The following is a 16,308-nucleotide window of genomic DNA, read 5'->3' on the forward strand; positions in this document are numbered from 1 at the left end:
AATATCCCGGTGGCAAGGCCGGTGCCTCAAAAGTGGAGAACATTTCGCCGTAAAGAGCAGGCTTGCATAATGCTTTAGGGGCTTAGGGACCTGGGGGTCGTGGTCGCTTTCAGGCGGTAAAATGATGAAGCAAATACTTTGCAACCGGTAACTTGGTTTTGGTCTAATACGTATTTTCTCCTTTCACCCAATTCCATGATGAAATGTGGTCAGAAGAAATGGTCCCACTCCCACGCAAAGTGGTACACTCTTCTGAAAGAGGGTGCCCCGCCCTTAAATAAAAGCTTCGTGAACTGGTTCCATGAAAAAGTAATTTCTCAAATGTTCCTCTTACTTTGCAATCCGTGACTTGTCTTATTACACGTAACTAATGCACAAAATAATCTGAACTGAACTTGTAGGGAGCTGATCCCAACGTTGAGATGACAGATGAGTTGAGATGCGTTTCCCCGGGTTTTAACCGTAGAGTCCATACGCATGAGAAGTATGATGTAAATGGGTATCGCTTCCATACGGAGTTTCACCGAAGAACCGGCCTAATGCAAAAACAATAAATACGGGGTCTACACCCGCGGAGCCGATGATCTTGATTACTATGGAAGGTTACAAAAGGTATACGAGTTGACGTTCAACAACGCAAACATAGAACTCAAGCTCTTTGTGTTCAAATGCCACTGGTTTGACCCACACGGTGGAATGAGAAGCACCCCTTCCATTGGTTTAGTTGAAGTTAGGCCTACAACCACCTACAGTGGATCCGACGTCTATGTTGTGGCTCACCAAACCAAGCAAGTTTATTATTTGTCCTACCCATGTCGAATGAGGAACTCATGGGCTGGGAAGTCGTGTTCAGGTATCGCCACATGGTAAGCTACCCATCCCCTCCGAGGACGATTACAACAACATTGACCCGGTAACATATGAGGGAATTTTCTATCAAGAGGAAGAGCAGTTCGGGGCTCTTCAAATAGACATAGGTCTTCAGGATCTCCACAACGATGTACAAATGCGTGGTGAGACCGTGGTGGACCTGAAGGACATAGCTATGCTCACCAAGCGCCATGCGAGCAAAGACAACATTGTCGAGACTCAACCGGAACCCAATGCCGACCATGAATACTCATATGATACTGATTTTGATAGTGAGGCTGAGAACCCAATGCCTAGAGATGAGAGTGGTGATGAATGGTGAGGGTCTTTTATGCTTAGTACCTACATTATCATTATGCTTAATACATACATTTGTCATTATGCTTAGTACCTACATTATCATTATGCTTAATACATACATTTGTCATTATGCTTAATACCTACATTTTTCATTATGCTTAGTACCTATATTTGTCATTATGCTTATTAATTTTCAACATGCTTATTAATTATTTTCTCTTTTTCTTATGCAGGTAATTGCCCAATATGAGCGGACGGAAGGCATCATCGAGCTCCTTGCTTGATCAGATGCATCAGCGGAAGCCAGGGCCGGGTGCTTCCAGACGGAGTGCAAGACCCATTATTCCCACCCGGCGTTACGAAGACGCAGACGGAGGACGGGGAGGACGAGGGGGAGGACGAGCTGGAGGACGAGGGGGAGGACGAGCTGGAGGACGAGGGGAGGACGAGCTGGAGGACGAGGGGGAATGCACAGCTCCTTCTAGCTGACATTCCCTCTCGCTCGGCTCGGTGGCTTCACGGTCGGCTGGACGAGGAGGAGGACACTAGGGAGGAGGAGGAGGACACTAGGGAGGAGGAGGAGGAGTCTAGGGACGAGGAGGCTTCGACGGAGATGGCTCCGAAGAAGTTGCGGATTCGTGGGGAAGCGCAGGTTCCCGATGAGAGTAAGGAACCTGCTACGGAGGATGAGAAGTGGCTCCTTGTCCCAGGACGGATAGAGTAAGTAGTAAGGTGATTTCATTTTCGTTATGACACTTAGCATTTTCTAATGTTTGATAATTGTGCAGGAATTTCACATACACGGGGAAGAATGTCCGCGTGCCAGGGAGTCTGATTGGAGCTGCTATTAGGAAGTGCGGCCGGGGATGTACACTCCGATCCTTGGGGGCGAGTCCAAGCTAGCCTACACTTGGGAAGACTATGAGATAGCGCCTTACCCTGGCTTTGCTTCCGCCGCCGACGCCGTGATCAAGAAGTTTTGGGTACGTAATGCATACTCTTTGGGTTTCGTTCATATGTAGTTGATAACCCCACCGTGATAACTCATGCCTCTCACACTTTCGTTATGCTTGATTGCAGCGCAATTATAGGGTGGCGGCGAGCATAAGGATAGGGCGGACGTGGTGCTCCGTAACATGTGTCGGAAGTTGACACGGCAGCGATGGTACAACCGAGAGGATCACGTGCATCGGCCACTTCTATGCTTTGACGGGCGTCGGTACACAAAGCCTGAGATTGTGCGAGGGACTCGCCCGGCTATGACGATAGATGAGTTCATGTCGGTAAGTAATTGTCAATGCGATTCTATGTACCGCGGCTAACTTGCAACTATATTGTTTGTTCTTCAAATGAGTTTTGATTTTGCAGGGTTGTACCACATTGGGCTGATAATAATAAGAGGGCCGCCTTCATGGAGTTGGTCAAGAATTGGGTCGGCGAAAACCCCGATTTCAAGGCCGTGAGCGACCGGAACAAGGCCAACCGTGGTTCTCAGGGAACACACACTGCGGGGAGCAGCAGCACCGATCGCTATCGGGAGCGTCTGGTACATATAAAAATGGAACAAGCTGCATTTTTTTGATTTTCGATGATATGCATAACATTTGTTTTGTGATGGCGGGGAAGAAGCTCGGGAGGGAACTTGGTGAGTGGGAAGCGTGGACGCACATGAAGCTGGTGACGCCCGGTCCGAACGAGCCTCGGCCCGCGCACGAGATGTACTACGGCAAGGCCAAAGAGAACAAGGAAAGATACCGCGAGGAGTACGCCAAGCTCCATCCAGAGGTGGAGGACCCTATGACCGAGCCGGTCGACGAGGTGGCGATGATGTCGGCGGGGTCCGGCCAGCCGCATGGACGTCTGCCTGCCTTGCTGGGGGTTTCAAGCCTCGAGAGGAACTTCACGCAGATCAAGGCTACCCTCCCTCCGGCAGCTACGCTACCTCCTCGCGGACTACATGCCGTTCTCGGGTAGAGGTTGATGTAAGTCATCCACACTTTCATCCTCTGTTTTGACTCTTGTTCCTGAATGGCTATGTTGATGAGACGCATTATTTCTGAAATTGTAGACTCAGCTCGAGGAGGCCTATGCAGTAGCTTACGAGGAGTATCTCGAGAAGGTTAAGGAGCATGACCTTGTGAAAGATGCCTATGTCCAGTGGACGAGCAACCAGATGGCGGTAAGTTTCAATCTCTATGGTTGCAAAACATCATAAGTCCCCATGTTTGAATCTGAGCTATCTCTCCCGTTTCTTGCAGAGTTTCACTCGGTTCATGATGGCCGGAGTGCGAGAGGAACCACTCCCGAGCCACCTCATCCGGGGCCGACGCCAAGTGTTCCGTCCAAGGAGGAGTTCTATATCATGTACAAGCGTCAGCGTCAGTTGACCCCGGTAAGTTGCTAACTTGGCTAAGTTGCTAACTTGGTGTGACATGGCTAAGTTGCTAACTCCCTCCAACATGTAGGGATTGGGAGAATCCGGGAACGACACTCCTTGTGGTACGCCGATGCACCCCGGTCGCCATTCTCCTGGTGCTTCTGCCGAACCTCGGCATTTTTCTGGTTCCGGTGGCTCTCGTCGTGGTTCTACCTCCCCGAGCACCGTCGAGATACAGCGGCCTCACTTCACCCACTCGGAGCTAGATCGTCTGTAGCTAGATCGTCACTCGGGTGGTGCACCACCATAGTTTCTACATTGTACTAGCACATGATGACACGCTCCATCTTTGTAGTGGATCCGGTGTATGTACCATGGTCTTGTATGCTATATTTGTGCTATTTGTGAGATTTGATGCTATATTTGTGAGATTTGGTGCTATACGGTGATATCTGTGTGCTATATGGTGATATATATGTTACTGCATATTCAATCCTATAATATGTGCATTTTCTGCGATTTTCTGAGCAAACGAGGCCAAATTGGCAAAAATCAGAAAAAACTGGACCTGGCTGTGCCGACGGTGTCACCGTCGGCACAGGCCCGTAGCTGTGCCAAATGGCAGGGTCTGTGCCGACGGTGACACCGTCGGCACAGTCAGGCCCAGCGCGCGTTTTTTTCCAGTTCAAATCAGAACGATTTCCCGCCGGTTCTGGGAAAAAAAAAATGAAACTGTGCCGACGGTGAAACCGTCGGCACAAGGGGGCACGTTGACGGCAGCGGCGTGACGGCGAGATGAGTGTGCCGACGATGGGCAGGCCGACGGCCACCGTCCAGCCGTCGGCGTACGCCTGTGCCGACGGTGTCGTGCTACGCCGACGGTGCCCGCGCGAACCCCGTCGCCATCTGTGCCGACGCCGGTACGCCGACGGTGACCGTCGGCAGAGACGGTGCCGACGGTGAGCTTACCTGTGCCGACGGTGCGGGGCCGTCGGCCCACGGCGTCTTCCCCGTAGTGACACTACAACAACCTAGGGTCAGTTTGGTTGCGTGCATGAGTTTTTCTCCAATATATAGCACAACTCATTTCGCTAGAAACTGTATGAGTAGAAATTTGACTTGGTCCTATTTACGCACTATAATTGAATACCAACAAACCTATTTGTGCACCGTGGCAGAAAAAACACACACGAGGATTGGTTGCATGTACTTAGCATGACGCTCAGTTTATCTTAATCCACTCTAATCTACACAACTATGGTTTGATTCGAGGTAAAGTGAAAAAGATGCGCCTCAAAGTTGTGCCCTTATCGGTTGATAATTTCTTCGAGTGTTTAAAGCACGGTTTTGCTTTTGAACCTTGTTTGGATGAATTTTGTTAAATTTGTGGACACGGTCGACCGTTTGAATTTTTTCGAGTGGTAGTTTCACCACACCGTTCACGCAACTTTTGTGTTCAAAGTCTTTTAACATTCGTAGACGAGTATATCTACAACCCCTTATAGTTTATTAGTGAAATGAAGAAGCACTCATCTATCAATGTCAAAACGAAAAACTCCGAACATGAAAGTTGTGTAAAACAGCGATATGAACTTACTTCTCAAAGGAAATTTGAAACGGTCGACAGAGACCCACAAATTTAACAAAATTCAGCCAAAAAATCTCCAAAGAGAACACAAAATAGACATTCAAAAACTCGAGGAAACTCCAAACTGTTTGTGGGAATTGATTTGCAACATCGCGACGTATTATATGGATCGGAGAAGGATTAAGATGAACTAGATTAGACACAAGGTTACCTACAAAGTGTGCATGCACATACCACGAAGTCCCCACTTTTGCGCTCGCCAACGCCTATACGAGCAACAACGCTCGCATCGAGCATGCCTCGAGTGCCAAGATTTGTGCTGCTTTAAAACTCATGCGATGCATGTACGCGGAACGTCGTGGCAAACCAATCGGCCCAAACTTGGCCAAGCGTGCGCGGGAAACGATGTTATGAGCAACTAAACTCGCCCCTTGGTGTTATAGGGCATTTCTAAGCATCAATCACATCGATAAAAGCCGCCAGATATAACTGTGCTGAGTAAGGCATATGCCACGCTTTTAATTTTGCTCGGTGCATCATAATCTGCGACTCTGCGTTGTTGGCAGCGTGGCAAATACTAATTCATCAGTAGCCTGTCGGCTGACATCGTAGATGAGCGTGTCTTGGTACACACATTGTAAACAGGCAAAATGTATTAATTAGCAATAGAGCACACAATCCCGAACAAAATATTTATACAACAAATTCCACAATACACATAAGTCTTGCATCGAATAAGTTCGTCTTAATTTTCACAAGGACACAAAAATTTGTCACATCATTTTATCACAATCAAACACACAATAAAGTTTTGAAAATAAAATCAGATATGCTTTGAATGCCCACGAGAGAAGCAACTGGAGACAAAAGAGGGCCCATGGCACACCCCCTAGGCCAACCGCGCTGAGGTGGGTCTCACATGTCATGTGGCTCATCTTGCGATATCCTTTTCGTACATGCTTTTTTTCTCTGGGAACAACCCTAGGCCATATATTTTTAGATTTTATGGAAGCAACGGCAAACCCCTAAGTCTTCTCCTACCTCAACAGAGGGAAGGTCCTGTTGTCGCAGCCAAGAGGAAATCGCCGTAGTCGCCAACACCGGCACCTCCCCGGCCTAGGGAGGACCATCTTCATCATCATATTCACCAACAATACTGTCTTCACCATCATGATCAACTTCATCCCCTAAAAATTTGTGCAGATCGGAACCATGTATAGCTTTCTTGTGTTGTTTGGATGCTAGTATGCAATACCATGTCATTGTTTCTTGAAGAAGTTATACTTTCATATTGTGTTGTCTTGCATATGCCCCAAGCATCACCATGTCTAATTGTTGTGAGTAGTTACCAATGTTTCTGAGGACGTATAATAGATTAGACATTATTTTCATGTAGCATGCTATGGGTTTGGTCAAGTTTTACTTTACTGTAGTTCTATGATGATAATGTATGAATGTTGATGGTATGTTATTTCACCTACAGTAAGAAAGAGAAGAGGGATCACCGGAATTGATAGAAACTATGTCCCAATCCTTGGAATTGCAATAGGTGGTTCTTGAATGGGAACCTAAAACTTAAGGTGATGGTTGGATTTTATGTCTTAATAGTTCCATTGCTTGGTCATGTATATGGCCATGAGATCAATTATTAGGAGTGCACCTGGCTCAGGCTTTATCTAGAAAGAATAAAACATGACATGGTATTTATCATGCTTTATGTGAAAATCTAGGTGATAAGTAAATTCATGTTGCGCTAGGGAACACTTTCGTTCCATAAGAACAACTTGCATATTAGAGGATTGGGCTATATCTGAAAAGAGCTATTTTATTTATTCTTCTTTCTACATTTTACATTTGAGACCAAATAAAAACAAAATATAATGCAACTTTTACTGGTAATTCTTTGTCAATTTTGTGCACTAATAACTTTTGCTTCTCGTGGGTTTCACACTCATTACTGAGAAGTGATATGACCTACTTCCTACACTTGTGTATATCCGAGAATGGTGCTGAGGAGGGTAGCACTATTGGTAAAATGGTTTGGTAAGAAGTATAGAAGTTGGCTTTGGCGTTTATTTTTATTATGCATTCACTTTATTATTCATCATGGATACTAAAGTTTTCATCATGTATTTACTCAACTATTTTGGTAAATCACAGGAGGCACTACAAAAACGTATGGCTATACCCGACGTTTTGGATGGTACAAGCAACATTGTCTGCGAAAGCACTGTGAGTAGATAAGAAGACTAATATTTATGCACCGTGATCGAGTTCATACCGACTCATAATTAATGGTGTCTGTGGTTGGTGTCACACAAGAGAGAGGCTTATTCATGTCGCGCTTGGGGAACATAGGCATAAATAATTGCACTCCACATTCTAAGGGGCGTCAAAAGTAGGAGGCACACTAAAGAAAATTCAAGCATGTCACCTTGCTTGGTCAGGCATGTGCCATGTGCCGCTTACGTTGTGTACCACCACCGGCATGCTCCTTGACTATCTACTATTTATGCATAGGAACATAGTTCTCATATATCTCTTACATGAATACACCCACCATTCATCCTCTCCACCAACCTTGATCTCACGTGCCCGACCAGCAAATCGATTGCCGGTCGGCAGCGGAGGTGGCATGCCTGAAAGGGAGGGCGATGTCGGCATCGTATTTTATCAATCTTTCTCAAATTTGTTTTCTCCGATCTCTCTCAATGTAGTTGTGGTTTTTTGTTTCTAAAAGTTTAGTTTCTTTGATCTCCCGGGACGGCAAGGTGCCGAGGTGGATCCAGACCGACCACTAGAATGACATTGATGAGAAGTGGAGGAAGTGCAAGTGTGGCATATCCCCGCGATGGCTCATGGCATACAGAGAGATGGACACCGGATGCATGTTAATGGGGTGACACTACAAATCCCCGAGGTGCACCTTCATGGGGTATATGGAAGTACCTCACTAGATAGATGTTTTCTGTTCATTGGTGGCGATGTGGAGGCTTCCCATGGAGAAATAAATCAAGGTGTCGTGGGTGCGTTTGCGGACACCGAGGCAACACGATTTGGATGATTTTCAACTGCTTGGTGAACACACAAGCGAATTTTAGCCAGGTTTAGGCCGCTCTTGCAAGTTGCCTGACGTCCGTCTGTCGGTTTCGCACCATTCATTGATGATGCGCTTGGGACCACAGGCTTTACCCTCTACGTTCCAGAGGGAGGACGTTATCCTGATGAGCGCAGATTGCACACCATTGGGGAACTCCAAGAGGAAGGTATGATGAGTACAGTAGCAAGTTTTTCCTCAGCAAGAAACCAAGATTTAATCGACCAGTAGGAGAAAGGCGTGACTTCTGAAGGTGTTGCTACCTGACTTGTGGTAGGACGCACTACCGGCGTCCGCAACAACGTGGAACCTGCACACAACACAACCAAAATACTTTGCTCCAACTTACAGTAAGGTTGTTAATCTCACCGGTTTTGCTGAAAACAAAGGATTAACTGTATAATGTGGAAAGAGATGTTTGTTTGCAGTGAAATTAAAGAGAATAGTGCTTGCAGTAAGTAAACAGAAAAGGATGATTGTATCAGTGTAAAAGAAAGAACCGGGGAACACAGTTCACTAGAGGTGTCTCTCCATAAAGATAAATAACATGCTGAGTGAACAAATTACAGCTGGGCAATTGACAGAATAAAGACCATACATGACAAGATGATTACTATGAGATTCGTTTGGGCATTACAACATAATACATAGACCATAATCCAACTGCGTCTATGACTAATAATCCACCTTCCGGTTATCATCCGAACCCCTTCCAGTGTTAAGTTGCAAGCAACAGATTATCGCATTAAGCAATATGTGTAAAGTAAACAATAAAATTATCCTTAGACAAAACATTGTTGTTTTCTCCCTAGTAGCAACAGCACATCTACAATCTTAAAAATTATTGTCACTCTTCCAGATTACTAGAGGCATGAACCCACTATCGAGCATAAATACTCCCTCTTGGAGTTACAAGCATTTACTTGGCCAAAGCATCTACTAGCAACGGAGAGCATGCAAGATCACAAATAACATATGGCAAGTATATAATCAATCTCAATAGTATTCAATATTCATCGGATCCCAGCAAACACAACATGTAGCATTACATAAATATGATCTTGATCATGATAGGCAGCTCACAAGATCTAAATATGAAGCATAAATTGGAGAAGACAACCATCTAGCTACTGCTATGGACCCGTATTCCAGAGATGAACTACTCACGCATCACTTCGGAGGTAGGCATGGCAATGTAGAGGCCTCCGGTGATGATCCCTCTCTCCGGCAGGGTGCTGGGAAGAGTTTCAGAACCCTCCCTAGCTAGGGTCGGCGATGGCGTCCGCGACGGAACTTTTCGTGGACGGAGGCTCGGGTATTTAGGTTTTTTTTTCGAGATCGTGAATAAATAGGCGGAAGGGCGAGGTCGGTGGGTGCCTGGGGGGGCCCACACCACCCCATGGCGCGACCTGGACCTGGGCCGCGCCATGGCCTGGTATGGCCGCCCTGTGGCGCCCCTTCGTCTCTCCTCTGGACTCCGTCTTCGTTACGGTAAAATAAGAACTTCAGCTTTTGTTTCGTCCAATTCCGAGAATATTTCCTGTACAACTTTTTTGAAATACAAAACAGTAGAAAATAGGGAACTGGCACTGTGGCATCTTGTCAATAGGTTAGTGCCGAAAAATGTATAAAAGTGCATCGAAGTGTAAACAAAACATATAGAAATTGGTATGGAGCATCAAAAATTATAGATACATTTGCAATGTATCACATCCCTCCCCGGTAATGGGCATCACCATGTATATCATGTTGTCAGGGTATCTGTGCTGCGGGCCGACAAAATCTCCTCGAGGAGGGCTAGCTTTCAATAGTTGTTGAGCGATGGACGAAAATTTTCTTCAAGTCCTTCTTATGATGATCCGTGTTAAGAAAATCCTCTGGTGAATCTTGGCCTTGACGTTGTCAATGCGGATCCCGAGAGGTCATGCATGTTGAAAGGGCGGGTGACACTTGGGTACCCTAGTTCCCACGGTCTCGACAATAGCCACTAGGCATGGGTTCGATGGAAATTGATTATCTGTCGGGGCTATGCGCTTCATCAAATGTGGGCCGCTCCGTCATTTGGCGCATGCCACATCGCTTGAACGAGTTGGGTCATGACTGTCGGGGCCTCGAGCATCGATCATAGACATGGTTGCCGCAAGTACTATGGGCACGGTCGCCCTCCAGAAGTAGGTGCAGTAACGGTAAGAATGGTGGGGCTGGTTCCCTACTGTTCCTCAGGTCGTCCATGTGATGCTGCTTGAAGCCCCTTCATGGGCGCGGAGCCCCATTTTATTTTGTCTGTGATGTTAGTTAAGTAACAAGCGCCTCGAGTGAGATTATGAATTGTCCATGCATATGCAATTGCTTTTATTTACTTCTAGCACTTAGTCCCCCGGTAACCTCAGAGGAAGTTGTTTGAGGAGGATACCTTTTCCCTTGTTACTCAGCCCCCTGGTCACCTCAGAGGAAGTTGTCCGGGAGGAGTACCTTCCTCCTTGCCCATTCGTTGTGTGCGGTGGCCTCTCCGGTGTTCTTCACTCGATGCAGTTGCCTACGAGATAAAAATATCACCCGACCCACTGTTTTGGCCGGATGATCATAGTTCCGATGGCAAGACAAGCTAGACGACCTTAATAGCAAAGCCCGTTTCCTTTGGCTAGAAAATTCCTCATGTTTGACGCCATCGCCGGCCTAATAACTATAGCGAAACGGGCCGACTTCCCCGGTTAGGGACTGCCTAATTTTGAAGTGGTCAAAAAAAGAAAATGTTTCGTTTATTCCCGCAAATGATAAATAGCAAACTTGAAAGAACGTGAACCTTCTTCTCGGGCAGGGAGTTGTCGATCTCCTCCACACGCAAGAAGCAAATAAAACACTGAGCAAAGAAAACACCTTTTTTTTCAAAAAACACACTGAGGGTAAACCCTCCGCACAAGATTTACACTTGGGTGAAACCCGGATACTTGTGCACATGACCCAGCGCAGAGCGATTCATGCGTGGGAGTGTCCCGAGCTTACTCACTTACTGACGCATGTGAGTAAACTTGACACGACTCGAGTGTGGGGTAAACCCAAGCGTAGCACGACCGTGTGTTACAACCAGCCACAACACGACAATAGCTCGTACCCACCTGCTTTCCCGGTCCATTGTGCCCTTGGGGTGCTCAAAATAGGTCTAGGATGAGCCGGCCCTGAGGCACTAAGACCCCTTACTTGCAATTATTTAGCAGGCTGAGCTGGCCCGGAGGCACATAGCTACCTTACTGGCAATTTTAGCAGGCTGGGCTCCCTTACTTGCGTTAAGCTTCCTTACCTGGGATCGATATAACATTTGGGAGAATATTTTCATGAATTTATGTTTCAACATCATATGTTCTTGCGGGTATTAGTTGTCCTCGCGCACGACCTGGCCGTCGGATCCCTGATGGGTGCATTAAACCATCGAACATTTATGAAATTGCTTACGAAAGGGACCTTGTGAAGAAATCTAGGAATTTTTGACAAAAAATAAGGGAAAAGGGAAAGAAGGTTGAATACTACTATATAATCTGATGTGCGAAAAAATAATGGTATAGTTAGGTTAAAAGTATTTCAGATACTTAAAATGTAATTTTGTTAGATTCAAAATGGCGGGCATGGCCATTTGTAGCTAAAGGTTGGCTCTTGCAAAAGCCTTAGTGGATCTCCCATGAAATGAAACCATGTGAATCTAAAAATGATTTATAACAAAAATCATGAGCAAACTATGAAGCATCTTGGGTTCAAAATTTTGCTGCTCCCTACTAAATCGGCAATTTTTTTTGTCTATTTGGTGATAGGCGGCTACAAAGGTTTTCACTTGCAACCAGTGACTTGACCATAAAATCTGGTCTACTATTTTTGAAAATTAGGGCGGTCCAATTTGGGAATGGATTTTTGGTGGGTTCTTCACAAAAAAAACTCTTGTTTGCACCTAGAAATGGAAAATGAGTTTTTTCTGCAAAGAAAATAAAAACTCGTATTATCATCATTGTTTTTCATCCCAGGATGCACACATGTACACAGTATGGTTCATTTGAACAAATTATGCAAAAGAAGAAGAAGAAGAAAAAGGCTCCAATATGACTATTCATGGGACATTTTTGTCATTTTTACACACTCCATAGAAAATTTTAAGAGAGTGGATTTTGTAAAAGTCGGGTGGTGATGGACACACCCACGCCCATGCATGTAAGTACGAAAGTATTTCCGAAATTTTAACTTTTTCCAAAACTTTGTGTGAACATAAAATGTTTGAAAACATGTGAGATCTTTTTCGGAATTTGTTAACATTTTGAAATGTGTTATAGGTTCATATATACCACCTCCCACTGTCCCACAGGCAACGAAGTAGTTTCATTTTTTAGTCGATTTTGGTCACTTTTGGACCTTATTATTTCATCTATTTGTAATCTCAAAGCAAATGAGATGTCTTTCAGAAATATATATCTGATCGAGCTTTAGCAAAAATCTTACTACTATTTGCAACGTACACGGGGGGGATTGGCACAAGTCCACCCCTGGTCTTCTCAGTTTATGTGCCAAACTTCCTAGTTAGCAGCCTAGGGCCAACGCCTGTCCAAATCGTTGAGAGGTACGTATCTCCGAACTTGGAACGATTCAAGCATTCACCCCTATATAAAAGGCATCCACAACATGCACCGCTTCACCACCAAGCAAATCACAAAGCACTCCTGAAGAGCTGATATCGTATATCATCGCAACAAACAATGGCTTGTAAGCTCGGGTGGTCTCCTCTCCTCCCCATTCTCCTCCTGGCCGGCATGGCTGGCATCTCCCGTGCGGGCAACATCGCCGTCTACTGGGGCCAGAATGTAGGCGAGGGCCCCCTCGCCGATGCCTGCAACTCCGGCCTCTATACGTACGTGATGATCTCCTTCCTCAGCACCTTCGGCAATGGCCAGACCCCGGCCATCAACCTCGCCGGACACTGCGATCCACCCTCCAACAACTGCAACGTCTTCAGCTCCGACATCACGACGTGCCAGTCCAACGGCGTCAAGGTGCTCCTCTCCCTCGGCGGCGCCGGCGGCAGCTACAGCCTCTCCTCCACGGAAGACGCGCAGAGCGTCGCCACCTACCTGTGGGACAACTTCCTCGGAGGCAGCTCGGCCTCGCGCCCGCTCGGCGACGCCGTGCTGGACGGCATCGACTTCGACATCGAGAACGGCAACCCCGCGCACTTCGACGAGCTGGCTACGTTCCTGTCCCAGTACAGCGCGCAGGGTAAGAAGGTTTACCTGACGGCGGCGCCACAGTGCCCTTACCCGGACGTGTCGCTGGGGCCGGCGCTGCAGACGGGGCTCTTCGACGACGTGTGGGTGCAATTCTACAACAACCCGCAGTGCGAGTACCCCGGCGGCGACCTGCAGGGCGCGTGGAACACGTGGACAAGCAGCGTGAAGGTGTCTGGGAGCTTCTACCTGGGCGTCCCCGCCTCGACGGCCGCCGCCGGGAGCGGGTACATTTCGCCCGCTGACCTGACGTCCACGGTGCTCCCCGGCGTGAAGACCGCCGGCAACTATGGCGGCATCATGGTGTGGGACCGCAACAACGACGTGCAGAACAGCTATAGCAGCCAGGTGAAGGATAGTGTCTGAGCTTTCGCGGGAGGGCGACTGCGTGACCATGGATTACACTTGCTCAATCGGTCGAATAAATACCTTAGTTATCGACTTATCGTATACTACAACATGCTCATGCAGCGGGCGAGCGGCTGAGTTTGAGGACTGTATAATAAAGAATGATACGATTGTACGTGTACTCGTGCGATGTGCACACGCAAACTCGTGCGATGTGCAACACGTGCGTGTGCCGATAAATAAATAAAGTGAATTCCTATCCATCACAGTTAATACCATTGAGGAGTATATGTTTGTATGTACCTATGGAAGTTAGAGCATCTCCAGCTGTCTCCCCGACGAGGACTCCAGGACGCTTTTTTTCATCCGGTTGGACGAAAACGGCCCAATCGCGTCCCTGGCTCCTCGTTTTCGTCCGGATTAGGCCTTTCATCCGTCCGGAGAGCCTAGGCCATCCCGACCCCCCGGGAGCGCTCGGGAACTCCGTAGGAGAGAAAAGCGGGGACGGGCCCACTCTATCGGCGAGAGAACAAACGAACCCCACCACTTTGTCGACGCAAATCCCTCCTCCCCTCCTTTTGCTCTCTCGCCGCCGGCACCACCCCTCGCCAATCCACCGGCGGGTTGCCCCAACTCCGTCGTTCCTCCACCTAGCAGCCTATATTCCGCCGCCCGTCGTACCCTCTGCCTATTTTCCGCCGCCAGGCAGCTCCCTCGCGTCGCTCCTCGTCGACACGCCCGGCAGGTGTTCGTCCAACTGCCTGGCCGGACATGGACTCCGACGAGGAGGAGGAGCAGATGTTCGTCGAGCTTCTTGAAGAAGAAACGGCTGCCGCCGCCCAAGACGAGGAGCACCTGCTCATCCTCGCTTGCCTGTCCAGCTTGTACGCCGAGTCTGTCATTGGTCGCCATGGTGGGTCGGCACCAGGTCGCCGGAAGTGCAAGCCGAGGCAGCGAATGGAGGGGTACTGCATGCTCTACGCCGACTACTCCGCCGACGATCCATTGCACGGTGAACCTGTTTTCAGGCGTCGTTTCAGGATGAGCCGGAAGCTCTTCCTGAAAATTGTGTATGCCCTTCGAGAGTACGACTACTATTTCAGATGCAACTTGGATTGCACCGGCATGGCAGGGTTTTCCGCCCTCCAAAAGTGCACGGTGGCTATACGGATGCTGGCATATGGAGCTCCTAGTGATTCTACCGATGACTATCTTCGGATGGCGGAGTCCACCGCCCTTGATTGTTTCTACCGGTTCTGCAGGGCGGTGATAGCAGTGTTCGGGGACATCTACTTGAGATCACTCACTGTCCAGGACACTGCTAAGATCCTCGCTATCAATGAAGCTCGGGGATTTCCAGGGATGCTTGGAAGCATTGACTGCATGCATTGGAAATGGAAGAACTGTCTGTTTGCCTGGCAGGGAATGTACAAGGGTCACAAAAAAGGCTGCACCGTGATACTTGAGGCAGTGGCTACCCATGATCTCTGGATTTGGCACTCCTTCTTTGGTATTCTGGGATCCAACAACGACATCAATGTTTTGCAGTGCTCGCCGGTCTTCTCCAAGCTTGTTGAGGGTCATGCTCCCCCGGTTAACTTTGTGATCAATGGCCGGCAGTACAACAAGGGATACTATCTTGCAGACGGTATCTATCCACGGTGGGTAACATTTGTGAAGACTATCTCAAACCCCGGCCTTCCGAAGAAGCAGCAGTTTGCCAAGGAACAAGAAGCTTGCCGAAAGGATGTCGAGCGTGCATTTGGTGTCTTGCAGCAGAGATTTGTTGTAGTCCGGTTCCCCGCTTTGACTTGGTCGAAAGATCGGCTGTGGGAGGTGATGACCTGTTGTGTGTGCTTACACAACATGATTATCGAGGATGAGTGGAAGCATCCGGTCCCTCTGAACGAACAAGCTGCACCATATGACAGAGAGGTTCCTCTTGCACAGCCTAACCACCAGGTGCCGGCATCGTGGGCTGCGTTCATCGCTATGCGTCAGGAGATTCGAGACTCCACAATGCATCAACAGCTGCAGGATGATCTGGTGGAGCACTTATGGATGCTTCGAGGCAACACCAACTAGTTGCCATTTGATTTGTTTGAAAACTTGTCTTATTTTGTTAAACTGTACGTTTATTTGTAAAAATAAGCCAAATGTTGGCAAAAGTGGTCAAATTCGCCGAATTATGCATGAAATTTGTCATCCAGGGACGTTTTTCTCTAAAAACGGCGAACCCCGGGTGTGTCTACCGGGGAGATGGCTGGAACTTCGGCGCTCCCCGGGCTAAAGTTTCGTCCAATCCGGCGCTAAATAGCGCTGTATTTCGTCGCGGGGAGCCCCAACGACTGAGGATGCTCTTATATTCCGGAAATGGTTTTGCAGTTTGCACTTCATCACTATAATGGGTCTTTTGAGCTCCCATGCATACAGGTACACCTCCTATCCAGATCATCCAGGTTTCATCAAG

At 47.7% G+C, this 16,308-nt stretch overlaps 1 protein-coding gene and 1 long non-coding RNA gene across 2 annotated transcripts; both read left to right on the forward strand.

Annotated features, from left to right (window-relative positions):
* Nucleotides 1-3,509: 3,509 nt before the first annotated feature.
* Nucleotides 3,510-3,959, forward strand: LOC139837622 (uncharacterized). Its single transcript, XR_011754188.1, has 2 exons — nt 3,510-3,562; nt 3,636-3,959. It is a non-coding gene; the product is annotated as an uncharacterized lncRNA (long non-coding RNA).
* An 8,951-nt stretch (nt 3,960-12,910) lies between these two features.
* On the forward strand, nt 12,911-14,116 carry LOC127343184 (acidic endochitinase-like). Its single transcript, XM_051369301.2, has one exon. The coding sequence runs from the start codon at nt 12,966-12,968 to the stop codon at nt 13,854-13,856; it is 891 nt and encodes a 296-aa protein (XP_051225261.1). The 5' UTR covers nt 12,911-12,965; the 3' UTR covers nt 13,857-14,116.
* The last annotated feature ends 2,192 nt before the right edge of the window (nt 14,117-16,308 follow it).

This window comes from Lolium perenne, chromosome 3, assembly GCF_019359855.2.
Source record: "Lolium perenne isolate Kyuss_39 chromosome 3, Kyuss_2.0, whole genome shotgun sequence".
NCBI classification, from domain to species: domain Eukaryota; kingdom Viridiplantae; phylum Streptophyta; class Magnoliopsida; order Poales; family Poaceae; genus Lolium; species Lolium perenne.

What these genes read in the sequence shown, in the direction of transcription:
- LOC127343184 (XM_051369301.2), top strand. Translation starts at nt 12,966, where the DNA reads ATGGCTTGTAAGCTCGGGTGGTCTCCTCTCCTCCCCATTCTCCTCCTG.